Source organism: Mus pahari, chromosome 13, assembly GCF_900095145.1.
Source record: "Mus pahari chromosome 13, PAHARI_EIJ_v1.1, whole genome shotgun sequence".
Lineage (NCBI taxonomy): Eukaryota > Metazoa > Chordata > Mammalia > Rodentia > Muridae > Mus > Mus pahari.
The window spans coordinates 58,737,786-58,751,578 of record NC_034602.1 but is presented as its reverse complement, the minus strand read 5'-3'; the positions used below and the strand labels follow the sequence as shown (position 1 = coordinate 58,751,578).

Here is a 13,793-nt window from a genome sequence, read left to right as displayed (position 1 = left end):
AAGGTGTATGTGGTGGAGTGGTCTTAAGAAAAAGAAGTGGCAGCCATGGGCACCCTATAACACTTGTCTTGTATTTGGGACAGTTTTCAGCTCGAGTCCAGGTACTGAGCTGTGACTGTGTCTCCCTCATCAATTGTTAAGTACGCAATGCTAAATTGTGCGGTTTTTACCACTTACCTTGTTTTGTTTTGTTTTGTTTTACAGAATTCCACAAGTCCACCACTTAAACTCTCCAATGTGGAACGGATTACAAATGTACAAATTCTGATTTTATTTTGCATCTTAATTGCCATGTCTCTTGTGTGTTCTGTGGGCTCAGCCATTTGGAATCGAAGGCATTCCGGGAAAGACTGGTACCTCCATCTACACTGTGAGCAGTGAAGGCTGACTTACTTGTTTTTTTTTGTTTGTTTGTTTGTTTTTTTAACCTTTGTTGAGATATACATTCGCCTCGCCATCCATCTTAATTTAGTTTGTGAAATACCCCATTGTTTCTGAAAGGGAAACTTGTGGCTAAGATAGCTGGAGGTCTTACCTTTTTTTTAATAGACTTCCAGAAGACACTAGTAAAATTTAAGTTCTCAGAACTTCAGAATACTTAAAAAACATACCTCATTTCATAGTAGTATAAAATGCTCTAAAATATAACCATTAATGTGATTTACAAAATAAGAACTGCCCTCTGTACTAAATGTGGCCGGTCAACTCATGAAAGGCGATTTTGTGTAGAGGAAAATGAGTATTGAATATATTATGAGTATATAGCACATGCTTTAACATCTTTGGACTGTCTTTTTTCTTTTTCTCCCTCCCTCCCTCCCTCTTTCTTTTTTAATGCATTCTCCTTTGAACTCACTAACAGAAGTCTTATGTAAATGCTTGTCTTGTTCCAGGGAGAGTAGTTTCGGATCACTTCCGTTAGAACATGTATTTATTCTCTTGCTGTTCTCATATTAATGTATCCCCTCTGGGAATTTCTAGGAAGTGAGTTTCCATTTCCTTGGGATGAGTACTTAGCCAGTAAATATTTAATTTCCCCAAAGTGTAAAAACAATTCCAGTACAATCTTACAGAAGCAAACAAACAAACAAACAAAATACAGATTTCAAAAGCTGTTTTTATTACATTTAACTTTTTATTACATTTATTTAGCTATACAGCTATTCCACAGTTTTTATAGTCATTGATTTATTATTACAGCGTGAGAAAGTTATTACTGTGATCAATTTGTTTGTGTATATTCCTTACAGTATATTAGGTTTCCCTGTTTTATTTTTACTGAAGAGGAGGTTAATTTACTTAGGAGAAAAATATACCTACAGATGAAAATTGCTCCTGTAGCTAAGGATGGCTCAGTGTAGCATTTACCAGCTTATAAGCAAGGACTCTCAGAGCACAGCACTGGAAAAATAAGAAGCATTCTTACAACTCAGATTGTTCTAGTTGCTATTGTTTGCTTTGAAACCATACTTTAGTTTGAAAATACTTTAAAGAATTCACATATAAGTGGTTGTGCCTAATTGGCATTTACAAACTGTCAACCTTCCTAAGGTCTCTCAATTTCCAGATTGGAACAGGGTTTGCATTACCAATAAGAAAGGCACTCTCCCGACCCCCACGACAAGGTTTCTCTAAGTATCCCTGGTCATCCTGGAACCCCCTCTGTAGCCTAGGCTGGCCTCAGTTGTAGTCAGAGCTCCACCTGCTTCTGCCTCCCTAGGTCTGGGATTAAAGGCGTGCGCCACCACGGCCAGCCTTTTCACCTTTTTAATAGTACCGTGGAGGTTTTGGTAGGGTTAATGTGCTGTATCCACTGAAGTTTGGCTCTAAGACATCAGGAGCTGACCATAACCAACAGACACCCAAGGCTTTTTATTTTAAATGACTCTATTTGTACTATGTATATTTTGTCATATATTGTAAGTCATAGCCAGGTTACTTAGCATGCGTGATGCAAAAAAAAATGCTGTGTAAGTGATTATTACACTGTATTATTTAAGGAGTAATAAGTCTACACATACTCAGTAGACAGAGTATTTTCAGTCTAGAGTTGGTTGATTTGCTGATGTGGGACCCTAGATGGAGATATGACTGAACATTAAAGGGGGTGTTTGAGAATCAAAATTTCTTGTATAATATAGGAAATTCTTGTGCTCGGGTCTCCTCACTACAGCTATAGAGCTGCCAATGATGCTCTCCCTCCTCCCCAACAGATGGTGGCGCTAGTAATTTTGGACTGAACTTCCTGACTTTCATTATCCTTTTCAACAACCTCATTCCCATCAGCTTGCTGGTCACATTAGAAGTGGTGAAGTTTACCCAGGCATACTTCATAAATTGGGTAAATATGAATTTGTATTATATGTCATCTTCCTAAGTATGTGTTTTCTCTATTTAAAAATTTACTCTGATAGGATCTTTTGATCTGCGAACATTAAAAAACTTTTTAAAGTCTTAATTATATATTGTTTTAATTGACTATGTGATGTATTTTTAAGGCCCATATAATTTTAACATGTTCTCCTCAGAATCAGGCAAATAGATACACCACATATCCTGAGGAAGACTGGCCTTTCGTTCAGGAAACCTGAACTGTGGCTGTAGAGGAAGGAGGCCATGCGTTTGGAATTGAAATATATGTCTGGTTGATCTAGTAGCATAATTTACATAAGCGACTTTGTCTGGTCTCTTGGTTCCTTGGAACTTAATTTCAGGTCTCTAATGCTAGAATGACAAGGTGTTTTACCTGAATTCTTCAGTATTTGTGCAGCTCAAGAGTCTGTTTACAAGACAGAGGGTTGTGTAATCAATCAAGCATGTAACTGTGCTTCTGATGGTGTGACTGACAACATCCAGGTCATTTTTGATACTGTGAATGACTTCACTGTACACGTTTTTTCCCTTTTAACTTATTATATTGATGATATTAATGTTGGATCTATGATTAAACATGTTTCCTGTATTTTTCTTCAAATAGTGTTTTGTTCCCCCCCGTTTTATCTTAGTTAAAATGAATGAATTTGTACAAATGATATCTTCTGGCCTGATCTGATAGAGTATTGGATTTTTCTTTTTGAGAAATTTAGATTTTATTTTTTTAGGTTCCAAGCTCATCTGAAAGCTTTTTAAAATGAACAGTTTTGGGATTTTAAAAATGTAAGCAAAGATACTTTTGCAGCTGGTCATTATCTTCGTGTGGTGACTGAGCTCTCTAAAATGTTAGGCCTTTTCTTATCTTTGGAAGATCAAATGGCAACCAAGGTTCTTACTTTTTAATGTAGATATTCAAAAAATAGAATTTGTTTCCAATAATTACATAATGGTAGTGTTGAATAATCCTGGCAAGCTCTTGCTTTTCAACCATCCTCCTAACTAGCAGACTTGGTGATGGCCCTGACTAGCCAGCTTCCTCCCTGTGTGGAAGAGACTAGTAACTGTCTACTGGATTCTAGTTCTAGACAGTTGTTCCGTTATGCAGCATGGATTCCCGAGGATGGCTTTGAAAATGTCTACTCTCAGCTGTCCCATCATGCCTGATCTCAGTCATATCAGCCCCTCCTCTCCTCTAACTGGTCTTCATTTCATGGTTTCCAGGTTGATCCCTGTTTGAGCCCTCTCTTCTTGTCACTCAACTCACCTGGCAAATGTCTGTTTTCCAACATGGCATGTAAACTCAAAGCCTAGTCCAGAGAGGATCCTGATCAGAGCATAGATAGGAGAGATGTGAAATTCAATAAACTACTGCCCTGACTTAATAAACTATTCTACTATAAAAAATGTCAGACAATGGGGCTGGATAATGGGAGCAGATGATGGCTGGTATTGGGAGCAAAGCAAGTACAAAGAAATATAAAACTGTTCCTTTTGGGGTTGACTGTTAAGTATCAGTACTAAAAGAAACAGCCTGGGGAGTCCAACCAGATGTGGTCTCTTAGATAACTTTCCATGTTGCTTGAAGAGTTAACTATGAAAAAACATTAGTTGATTTTCTAGCAAAGATCACTAAACAGTCACTGCACCTCCCCGTAGGGATCACTTCGTGTGTATTGCATAACTTAGCCCCGACAGGAGGATACCTTCCTGGGAATGAAGAGTGGAAGTAAACAGACTATCTACCCCCCACAGACAAGTACTCCCTGCCATACTTTCCTCTTCTAACTAAAAGGAACCGTCCCATGCTGCATACGTTTCAGGACAGTCACACAGAATCACGTAGAGATAGCAGGGACCTAGAGTGGTTACACAGAGCTCCGTAAGCAAATGGTGACTTCTGAAAAGTGCAAAAACCAATGTGATTTCTTTTGCTGACTCAGTCCCCCAGTCCCCCAGTCCCCCAGTCCCTTGTATTCAGCTATGTCACTTGCTTATTTGTAGGATCTTGACATGCATTATGAGCCCACAGACACAGCAGCAATGGCTCGGACATCTAATCTGAATGAGGAACTTGGCCAGGTAAGCTCTTACTTATACGTGGTCAATCAGCAGTGAGAATTGGTGCCGTTTCTGCCTTATGTGGTGACTTTAGATGAAGTGGCATTTCCTCATTTTTCATTGTTTGAATAATGCACATAAATGCATTTGTTGATGCATGGCACAGTGTTCATATTTAATAGTGGGGTTTACCAATATTAAAACAGATTTTTCCTTCAAGGTGAGATACTATGCAAGCCTAGTTCTTAGTAGGTAGCCTGATTAGCTGTTAAATACTGACTGCCTTTGAGTTATAGGAATAGCAACAGAATTTCACAAATTTTTTCCAGAAGGAAGGGAACGTTCATATTATATTGTATGAATCTAGTCAAATAGGAATTTGGATTAATCAAATAGTTAAATAGAAATAAGAATTATAACTGATACTTGGTTAATATATACAGTCTTCCATCACTTACCCGGGATGTATCTGAGGACTGTCAAGTGACATCATTATTATGTAGACAACATAAAATGCACTTCCATGAGCTAACGGCTAAGACCTCACTAGACAATCGATGCAGTTTTATGGTATCCACATCCTATGTGCATCCTTCATTAACTAAAGCATCCTTGGGTGACATGTGACTGCAGATGTGTATTCGTAATCCATTCATGGATGCCAGCTGAAAGAGGATTTTTGTTTTCTCTTCCTCCACTTTCCAACTCTTGCTATTCAAATTGCATTCAGAACAGACTATACTGCCCCTTCCCGATCTAGATGGTGTCTGAAGTGAGCTGCACAAGCTATTGCCAACCCTCAAATTGCTTGTTATATTGAGATATGCTGGCAAGTCCCTAGAACTATGTGTGTCTGAAAACAGTAATGAAACATTCTGAGGAAGTTCGGAATATCCTGAAGCAGATCTCTCTATGACTCTAGGTTTTCTAATCTGCACCAATATACACCACACTAGAACAAAGTTAACTCTTAAAGAAAGCATAATTTAAGTACCCTTTTCTTTCTTCTCTAAAACATTCTCTGAGCAGGATGGATCTAGCTCATAGGTAGAGAGCACTTCCCTGATACGCATAGGACCACAGACATTTAAAAGCCTTGAAATATTAATGAGGATTTTAAACTTTTTTTGTAGGTTAAATACATATTTTCTGACAAAACTGGGACCCTGACATGCAATGTGATGCAGTTCAAGAAGTGCACCATCGCGGGCGTGGCCTATGGGTGAGCACTTCCCCTTTTCTTGGTGTATGAAATACACATTTGATTCCGTCCACTTGGAATAGTTGGAATTTTTTTGTGAAAAGTGTGGGTTTTGTGAGAGTTTGGGTTTTGCCTTTTAATCTAGAAAGTGGCTCCTCTGACGTCAGCATGGATGGATTGTGTATTTTCCAGTTGCTCTTGCTTTCCTTGGGCGGGGATATGAGGTAGAGATTGACGGATGGTCTCTTGAGTGCTTAGGGCTAGGGATGATCTCCATCTGGGCCCCTTTATTCTGCCCTAGGTTAGGGTGCAGTATAGACGTGGGGAGAAATGTAGGAGGAGGCCTCAGTCAGGTCTTAAGTAGCACTGCCACTGCTTTGATGACACCCCAAACCCCCATTTTATCTTTCGTCACGTCTCCTCTTTGCAGTCACAGAACAGTGTAAAATTCTGGTGATGGGATGAAGGAGGACAAGGGCATCTTCAGTCTGGAGAACAGAGTCCTTCAGATTGGGTGTGGCATCTGTTTATTTTACGGCTCATTATAGGCATGCATACCTAAACCAGTCAGAAACACTCTCCTTCTGACTGAATGGCCGGAGCCTTATCAGCAAATACTGCATTTCTCCTTACCTCAGTGAGGCAAGAAAATACGCTTGCTATGGCCGGTCCAGCTTGCACCCACTGTTTTCATTCATACTTAAGCTTTAAGCAGTAAGTCAGGGGGAAAGGAACATTAATTGATGAAAATATCTTCAAATAAATTTATTATTAGTCCTACGTACCATGTCTGTAAACAAGAGTGGAGACCAATATGTTTGCTCTTTAGGCCAGGAGAGAGTTTGATTCAAAATGACTTTAACCTGTGGATACAGCTGATTGGATGACTAAAGTTTTAAGAGGAACACTGACTTTTAAGTTTGCTGGGTTTGTTTGGTTTGGTTTTTTTTTGTTGTTGTTGTTGTTTTGTTGTTTTGTTTCTTTATCTGAAGTCTCTTCTTAGATAAAATTGCTCTCCCGGAGTCTCCCGGACGTGTTCCTGGCGCAGGGGAATCATAGTCATGTTCTTTGACATCAAGTGCTTACACATTCTACACGCGGTTAGTCCAGAGATAGTAAAGGCTCTTTATGGGTTTTTCATAGGCTAAAAGCAGTGTCTTAATTGCCGCTGGCCACATGCGCAGAAGCAGAACTCTTCTCTGGTCTGTTGATAACTCCTTAAAGCACGAGTGTGTGAGGACAGGGTGGGTTTGAGCAAGTGCCTGTCCTGTCAGGTAGGTGGTCAATGGAGACTATTCCCTCAGAATGAAGTGAAGAGATGAGGTGTGACTTCTACCCTATCTACAGTCTGTTAGAAACCGGAATGACTCCTTTAGTTAGTGTTACTTTGTGGGACCAGACATTTGATTAGTATAAACAAATGAAGGTTCTTAAAAACAAGCTGTGTCCTTACTGACCACAGTATGTCAGTAGTTGACACACGGCAGGTTTTGTTTACAAATGGAGGCTTAGATGTCCTCATGTGACCTTCAACAATTCCCTTTCAGATGTTCTTAGCTCTGCGGGACTCAATAAAGAGGAAAACCAGACAATCTCTTAGGTCCCGATAGTATAGTTTCCATTAGTTTTCTATATCCAGCGATTTCATAGGGATGTTTGTTTAACACCAGTGCTTCATTCAGAATTTCATTTTAATAAAGTATCTCTCATTTCACTTAAGCTTTGCCTCAGACATTTCCTTTTTGAATTTCATGGCAGACAACAAAATTCAAAGAAATTCACAGAAATCAATTTTGTGGTAGGGATGCCTCTGTTTAAACTTACTGTTTGTTTTTGTTTGGTTTGTTTGGTTTTTTTACCTCAGATCATCTTACAGGAAAGTTGTAATTAAATATAAATAAAGTTATATTTATCAATTCATCTTGCTATAAACTAGAAATTACACTATTAAACCTTTAGGAGAGTCTCAGTTTAACAGGTTACCCTATGGAAATGCCTGTGTTTATTATAATCAGTTGCATATCTGCAGTAGATAAGAACTTCTCTGTTCACTGGCTGGCGTTCTCAATGCCGTGAAGATTTGAAGCATTTTCCTTATATCCTGATTGTGGGCAATTTAGTCTGGGGCTGAAAAGCAGTCAGCAATTTAGTCTATACTAGCTCTGGGGCACAAAAACAGTGGATTAAGCAACCTGAATGGCTCTTTTTGTTATTGTTATTTTTATTTCGTGGGACCAGACGTTTGATTAGTGAAAACAAATGAAGATTCCGAAAACTGAGCTGTGTCCGTACTTAACTACAGAATGTCACTATTTTACAGGGCAGGTTTTGTTTACAAATGTATGTTTGGTGGGAGATGACTAATCCCACAAACCTGAGGAGAGACTCACCAGGAAAATCTTGACAGTTACCATCCGCCTAGCCCCACGGACTAGATTACAGCCAGTCGGTGTGTCTGGTGGCCAGCCTTGACCTGTCATTTACTTACGACAAATGTTGATCTGCCTCCCTCTGCGGATGACTCTTGGTTAGGTTAGGGAGTAGAAGCATAGTCAAGCAGAATTTGCATGGTTCCCACTCAGAGTTCACAGTCTGACTGGGGTTACTAGATTAATTAATTAATTATAATACAACAGTAGTCCTAATACGAGGCAAGAGTCACTGTGAGCCTCAGATGGTGTGAAGTTGTCTAATGAGTAAGGTCAGGGGTCGGTTCCTGACAGAGTGATCCTCAAGCCCAGATCTGAGAAGGAGTTTAAATGAACTCCCCAGGCAGCTGTGACCACACTGGCATGTCTTGCCCCTGGGCCAGTAGCCAGATAGCTGGCCGACACAAGAGCCACCAAGCTGCAGTCACAGAAACTCGTGGAAACAAGTCACCTGCTGCCCGCCACCCTCTGAACGAACGGTGGTACTTAGCTTCTGCCAGGGCTGCACCAGACTCCGGGGAAGGCATGGTGGCCCTTGTGCTCCAAGGCTGTTAAGCCTCAGGAGTTTGGAAGCGTCAGGTCCAGCGCTGGTGTGAAACAGTGAGCAGGGTCCCAATACCAGTGCAAGCTGGCGGGGCCTGCTGGCGGTGTTCATTGCTTGGATAGTTACCAGCTTTCCCAGAGACAGTTCAGTCCAGGAGCTGGGACCCGAACCTTGAGGGTAAATCATAAATGACAGTCCCTGGGGGGCTGCAGCCCATCTCCACAGTGCATGGCCACAGGCCAGCCCCTTTCGTAGGAATCTAGCCTGAGATGGTCAGGGTGAGTCCCCCCTCTTCAGACAGTAAACACAAGCCTTTGGCAGGGAGGAGCTTTGGGTATCCCTTTTGCAGTGGTTGCTGTTTATCCCTGGGGGAAACTTACTGTGTTGTGACAAGGTTAAAAGAGCAGACAGTCATTTGGGATGTTAATGACTTCTTTACGTTTTGAGATGCTTATTCACTTATCAAAAAAAAAAAAAAAAATCTCAGCATTTTACACTCTTCCTTCGTATAACAGTCTAAATGAAAATGAAAGTACTGAATTATCATGTGTAATAAAAGAATCAGGAAATAAGAGAATCTATGCTGACATGTTCGTTGGGTATTGTATGAACTATGCCAAGGGGTCCTTCCCCATGTTTCCATGGGCTAGTAGATAAAATTAAAGTATTGATGGAAGACTTTTTTTTTTTAAAGATTAAAAAGTATTTGATGGGTGGACCATTTTAAATATCAGTGGCTCCATTTAATCAAACAAATACAGTTAACTTTTACTCTCATTACCCTTAGGAAGTTATTGTGTCAAAGGCAGTCAAAGCTTCCTGAAAACTATGCAACAGATTTTTTTTTTCTGTGTGACTGTGCCCCAGTTGACTAGCATGTATGTCACTGAAACACATTGTTATGGTTATACATTTAAATAATGCATTTCCTACCTGCTCTATAGCATATGTTTAAGCAGCTAAATTTAAGCATATTCAATACTAAATTTTGACCTCTATGCATTGTTCAATTCTGGGGTACAGGGTACCTTTGTAAATCCACCTGGTTACCATAAATCCTCATGTTCTCCTCCCTGTACTAACTGCCATTCTTCCAGATCCAACTAAACGTTCATTTTCTTAACTTTCTAGAAACCCGCCTCTCAGCTCTCCTTATCCATGGTTTTATGTTTCCAGCCTTTCTGTGATTATTTTTCCCTCTCTTTCTGTCCCTCCTCCTGAAGCCATGTCCCCGAACCTGAGGATTATGGGTGCTCGCCCGATGAATGGTAAGCTACGTGGTACTTCCACTGATCTCTTTGAAAGCTTCTGATGCATTGCTTTGTAAACAGGCTTTTCTGGTCTCCGGGAGCCATCTTCACAGGGGTTGGGTGACGGATCCCTGTACTGGGTGTTAAACTCAGAGTATCCTTGATTTTTCTATCGAAACACCTTATAAACATGTTCTAAAGCTTTAAAGGTTGCTGGAGTCTTATATTACTTATCTATAAGGCTGTAGGGATCGATTCCAAAGTGCCTGGGCAGGGAAATCTGCTGCAGCAACTAAAGCTTGCGTATGTTTTTTAGCTCAGCACTGCCCCCTTCTGCCACTGTGCAGATAATGCGGCCCTGGACCAGATAATGCAGCTCCAGGCCCAGGTGGTGCAAGTTTCCTTTACATTGTTCATTATGTCTATGTCTCTTCAGAGGCTGTAACATGAAACCTTTAAATGGAAGGCAAAAGTGTTCTAGAACTATACTTCCTACAACTCATCAGTAAATGTACATTCATTATAGATTTATTAAAAATAGCATAGTATAAGTTTAATTTCACTCCTATGGGAAGCTTTTTTTCCCTTTTGTTTTACATTAAAATCCTTTCAGCCATGTATTTGCATTTTTATCTAGGAGAATTTAGTGTATTTTGTTACTTGTATGATTTGTCATGATCTTGTGGCAAATAAAATTTGAAAAATTATAATCTCTTTAAAGCTAGTGATTTTGAAAATAAGACTTCTATTTATCTGGACCTCATATGCTTTGTGATTAAGTTATATTTCCACTTTCCATTGAACTCCAGTTACAGAATAAGTTTTCAACCTGCCTGGGGTTTATTTCAGTAAAGTGGGGATTTGATGAGAGTTTTCAGTAAGCCTCATAGCACCCAGGATTACAGAGGCAGCCGTTTGACTCTCGTGACCGGTGCCACCAACAATGCTCATTACAAAGAGTCCTACACATTCTGACAGCTATCACAATTATTTGGCTCTTCATATCACTCAACGCAGTCTCCCCAAGAACCCAGCCAGCATTTTATCATTGCTTGCCTTAGCCTTGCCTACATTCCTACTATCAGGTCCCGTGACTCTGTAGTTAAAGCTTTTACCATGGATACTCTTTGACCCGAGGTAAGGTGAATAAACCCCGCCTGCCTTTTTTTTTTTTTTTTAACACCTATGCATCTTTATATGCTGCTCATCAATGGGACAGTTTGACCCATTTTAATACCATTAAGTACTGTAGAATTGGTACACATATGTCTTTAAGAGACATGATTCCTTTTTCTTAGCCTCGCTGTGGTTTTCTCCAAAGTCTTATATTATTTTCCTAGATCATTTAAAACATTAGACTTTGAGCAGAGGTTGTTTCATGCCACTAACCACTGTTGGAAAGAGGGAATGTCATTTATCTTGCTCATAAGTGATTTTTTTTCTTTGGGGGGGGGGATCTAAGTTCAAATGAAATATACCAGCTTTTTCATGAATTATGTATTTTCACTTTGCCATTGAGTCTAAAAGTGCACCAGGAAAGACGAGTGTCATTTTATGTTATTTGTATACTTGGACTCTCTGTCTATACCTGTAGGTTTGCAAAGGTAAAAAGATACAGGGTTTTTTGAGGTTCTGTGAAGGGTTATGTAGAGTGGCCATGCATGTGAGCTTTGGACTCTGACCATCAACGTTTACACCCTGACCTGTCCTTCACGCAAGTCACTAACTACCTGAGTTGAATTATGGGAAGACTGACCAACATTAGCCCTTAAATTAGTAGGAAACTTGGACGATTAGCTAAGCTCTAACTAGAAGGAAGGCTAGTGCTGGTGGCTCTCCGTCTGCATCATCTGATGTGATCATTTTCAAGTTGATAGATTTTATAGAGAGAAGTCTGTAAGTTGTCTCCGCCAAGAACACAACCAGCAGACGTGGGTGAGAGCCAGAGGGAACCCTGGCTTAGCTTGATTATGAAAGGTGTGTTAGTGCCGTCACACATCTGTAGTCTTGAAGGACTTGTGTTTCTTTGGGAGCACGGGATAGCTTTGCATTTCAAGCCCTTCTCGATTCCCTTAATATTTTTCTAACTGATTTTATTTCAGTTAGATTGCTGAGGGTGTTAAGGAGAGACGAAGTAAACACCTACCATTTGACTGAGTTGAGGAACCGTAACTCAGAAGCTCGTACAGGACTCCATCCTCCCAAGGGCCTGGCATTTACCCAGCCTCATCTAATTGGTTTTATGTTGCTGAGAAAACCAAGATCAGCCATGGCCGTGGTGGAGCCCTGTGCTCTGCGCATCTGACAGTGGCTCTATGCTGCTGCCGCAGGAGGAGAGACTGTGGAAGACTCTCCGAAACTCCAGAAACCATCTCAATAGCTGCTTGGCAGCTTCGTCTGGCAATGTGAAGTTGACTGAATGCCATGTAGCAAGCTTGTAGCTGTTTGTTTAATTGTCCTGCTTGAAATGGCACTCACCACAGAAAATCCCCATGTGTAGATTGTGTGTTTATATTTGGTCCATTCTAAAGACCCCTTCAAATATACTCTTGGCATTAAAGAGTGTGCAATAGCTGAAATTCTCCAAAATGTATTGATATAAGTGGTTTGCCTAAATTATGACTTCCCAGTACATAGCTACTAACTCCAAAATTGGCACTGTTTTCCTGTTGTTGCCAAGAACCATAAACAAACGTGGAGACTTGGAGACCAATTCCATTCTATTAAAAACCATTATCTAAATTGATAGTATCAATATTGGAAGGATTAGAGAGAAAACATCCATGTAATTATAAGGTTCACATGGTTACTTTCAAAAACCACATATATTCATAGTCATTTTCTCTTTTTAAAAAAAAAACTGGTTTTGGAAAGTTTAAATATGAGCAGAACGAATAAATGTCCCCATCAGTTATTTTAGCAGGCCGTGCCCTTGGTCACCCTCATCCCTCCTGTGTCTTTCTACCCTTACTATTCTGAAGCAAATCTAAATAGATAAGTTTGTTTTTTCTTAACTTCTTGATATAGTCACATGTTATATTCTTGTTTTTCAAGTAAATGACAGTGGGGTGACAGAGGGCTTACCTTAGAGCTGGCCCTGCAGTTGTTCAGTGGGGGTTTTTTATTATTATTATTTTTATTTTATAGTATCTGCAGGTTGGACTAGTTTCTCTTTTCTGCTTGGTTATTTTCTCATTTCACCTAGCCTGTAATTATGTGTGGCGTGAGTGGCATTTATTTATTCTGCTGTAGAAGGTAGGCTGGGTAGAGCATTCTTCCAGGCGTGCCCTTAGAATAATGAGATCCAACCCATCTACATTAGTGTCAGTCTTCAAAGTAGTCCCCTTGGCAGGCTCTTTATTCAGCAGTGCAGACTCTCACACAGCATTTTAGAACTCCTCTTTTGTAATTGCTTTCAGAAATACTTGCAGTCACCCAGGAAACTGAGTCTCATTACTTTGATCAAAACCAACCATTATCTAGCCAAAACAGAGCATTTGATCACCCATTCAAACTCTAGGACTTAATTACTCTAAGTAACAAACTCATGACTAAAAAATTAAATCTACCAGCAAGCAATGTTGACTACCAATGAACAGGACCTTAAAAAACCTAGAGGCACAGACTCTCTTAAAAACCAGCCCTGTGACTGCTGGGGGCAGAAAGCCCTTGAGCTGAGGCAGGTCCACTGGGTTAGGGAAGGGGTCAGCCACTGAATCAGGAGGATGCTGACCAAACAGGCTTTGTACTCTGCCCTGCTCATTGCCTCAGAAAACTGCCTTGCGCTCGCTGCCAGAGGAGTTCTGCCTCAGGTTGTCTGGGAGATATGGCACAGAGCAGGAAGCCACGTACACGGCGGCTGTACAGTGGGCTGTGAGCTCGTCCAGGCCGACACATTGCTCTCTCAACTGCTCTTTCTTTACATCCAGTCTGTCACA

General features: G+C 40.4%; 1 protein-coding gene across 4 annotated transcripts in view; it reads left to right on the top strand.

Annotated features, from left to right (window-relative positions):
- Positions 1–13,793, top strand: part of Atp8a1 (ATPase phospholipid transporting 8A1) — a 226,668-nt gene that overhangs the window by 80,899 nt on the left and 131,976 nt on the right. For 2 of the 4 annotated variants that reach the window (XM_021211312.2, XM_029545002.1), the window contains exons 11-15: positions 205–370; positions 2,214–2,341; positions 4,375–4,452; positions 5,565–5,653; positions 9,829–9,873. In XM_021211312.2, coding sequence (XP_021066971.1) covers positions 205–370; positions 2,214–2,341; positions 4,375–4,452; positions 5,565–5,653; positions 9,829–9,873 — 506 coding nt within the window. The remainder of the gene's footprint in view (positions 1–204; positions 371–2,213; positions 2,342–4,374; positions 4,453–5,564; positions 5,654–9,828; positions 9,874–13,793) is intronic. The other 2 variants (XM_021211313.2, XM_029545003.1) reach the window with 1 other exon arrangement.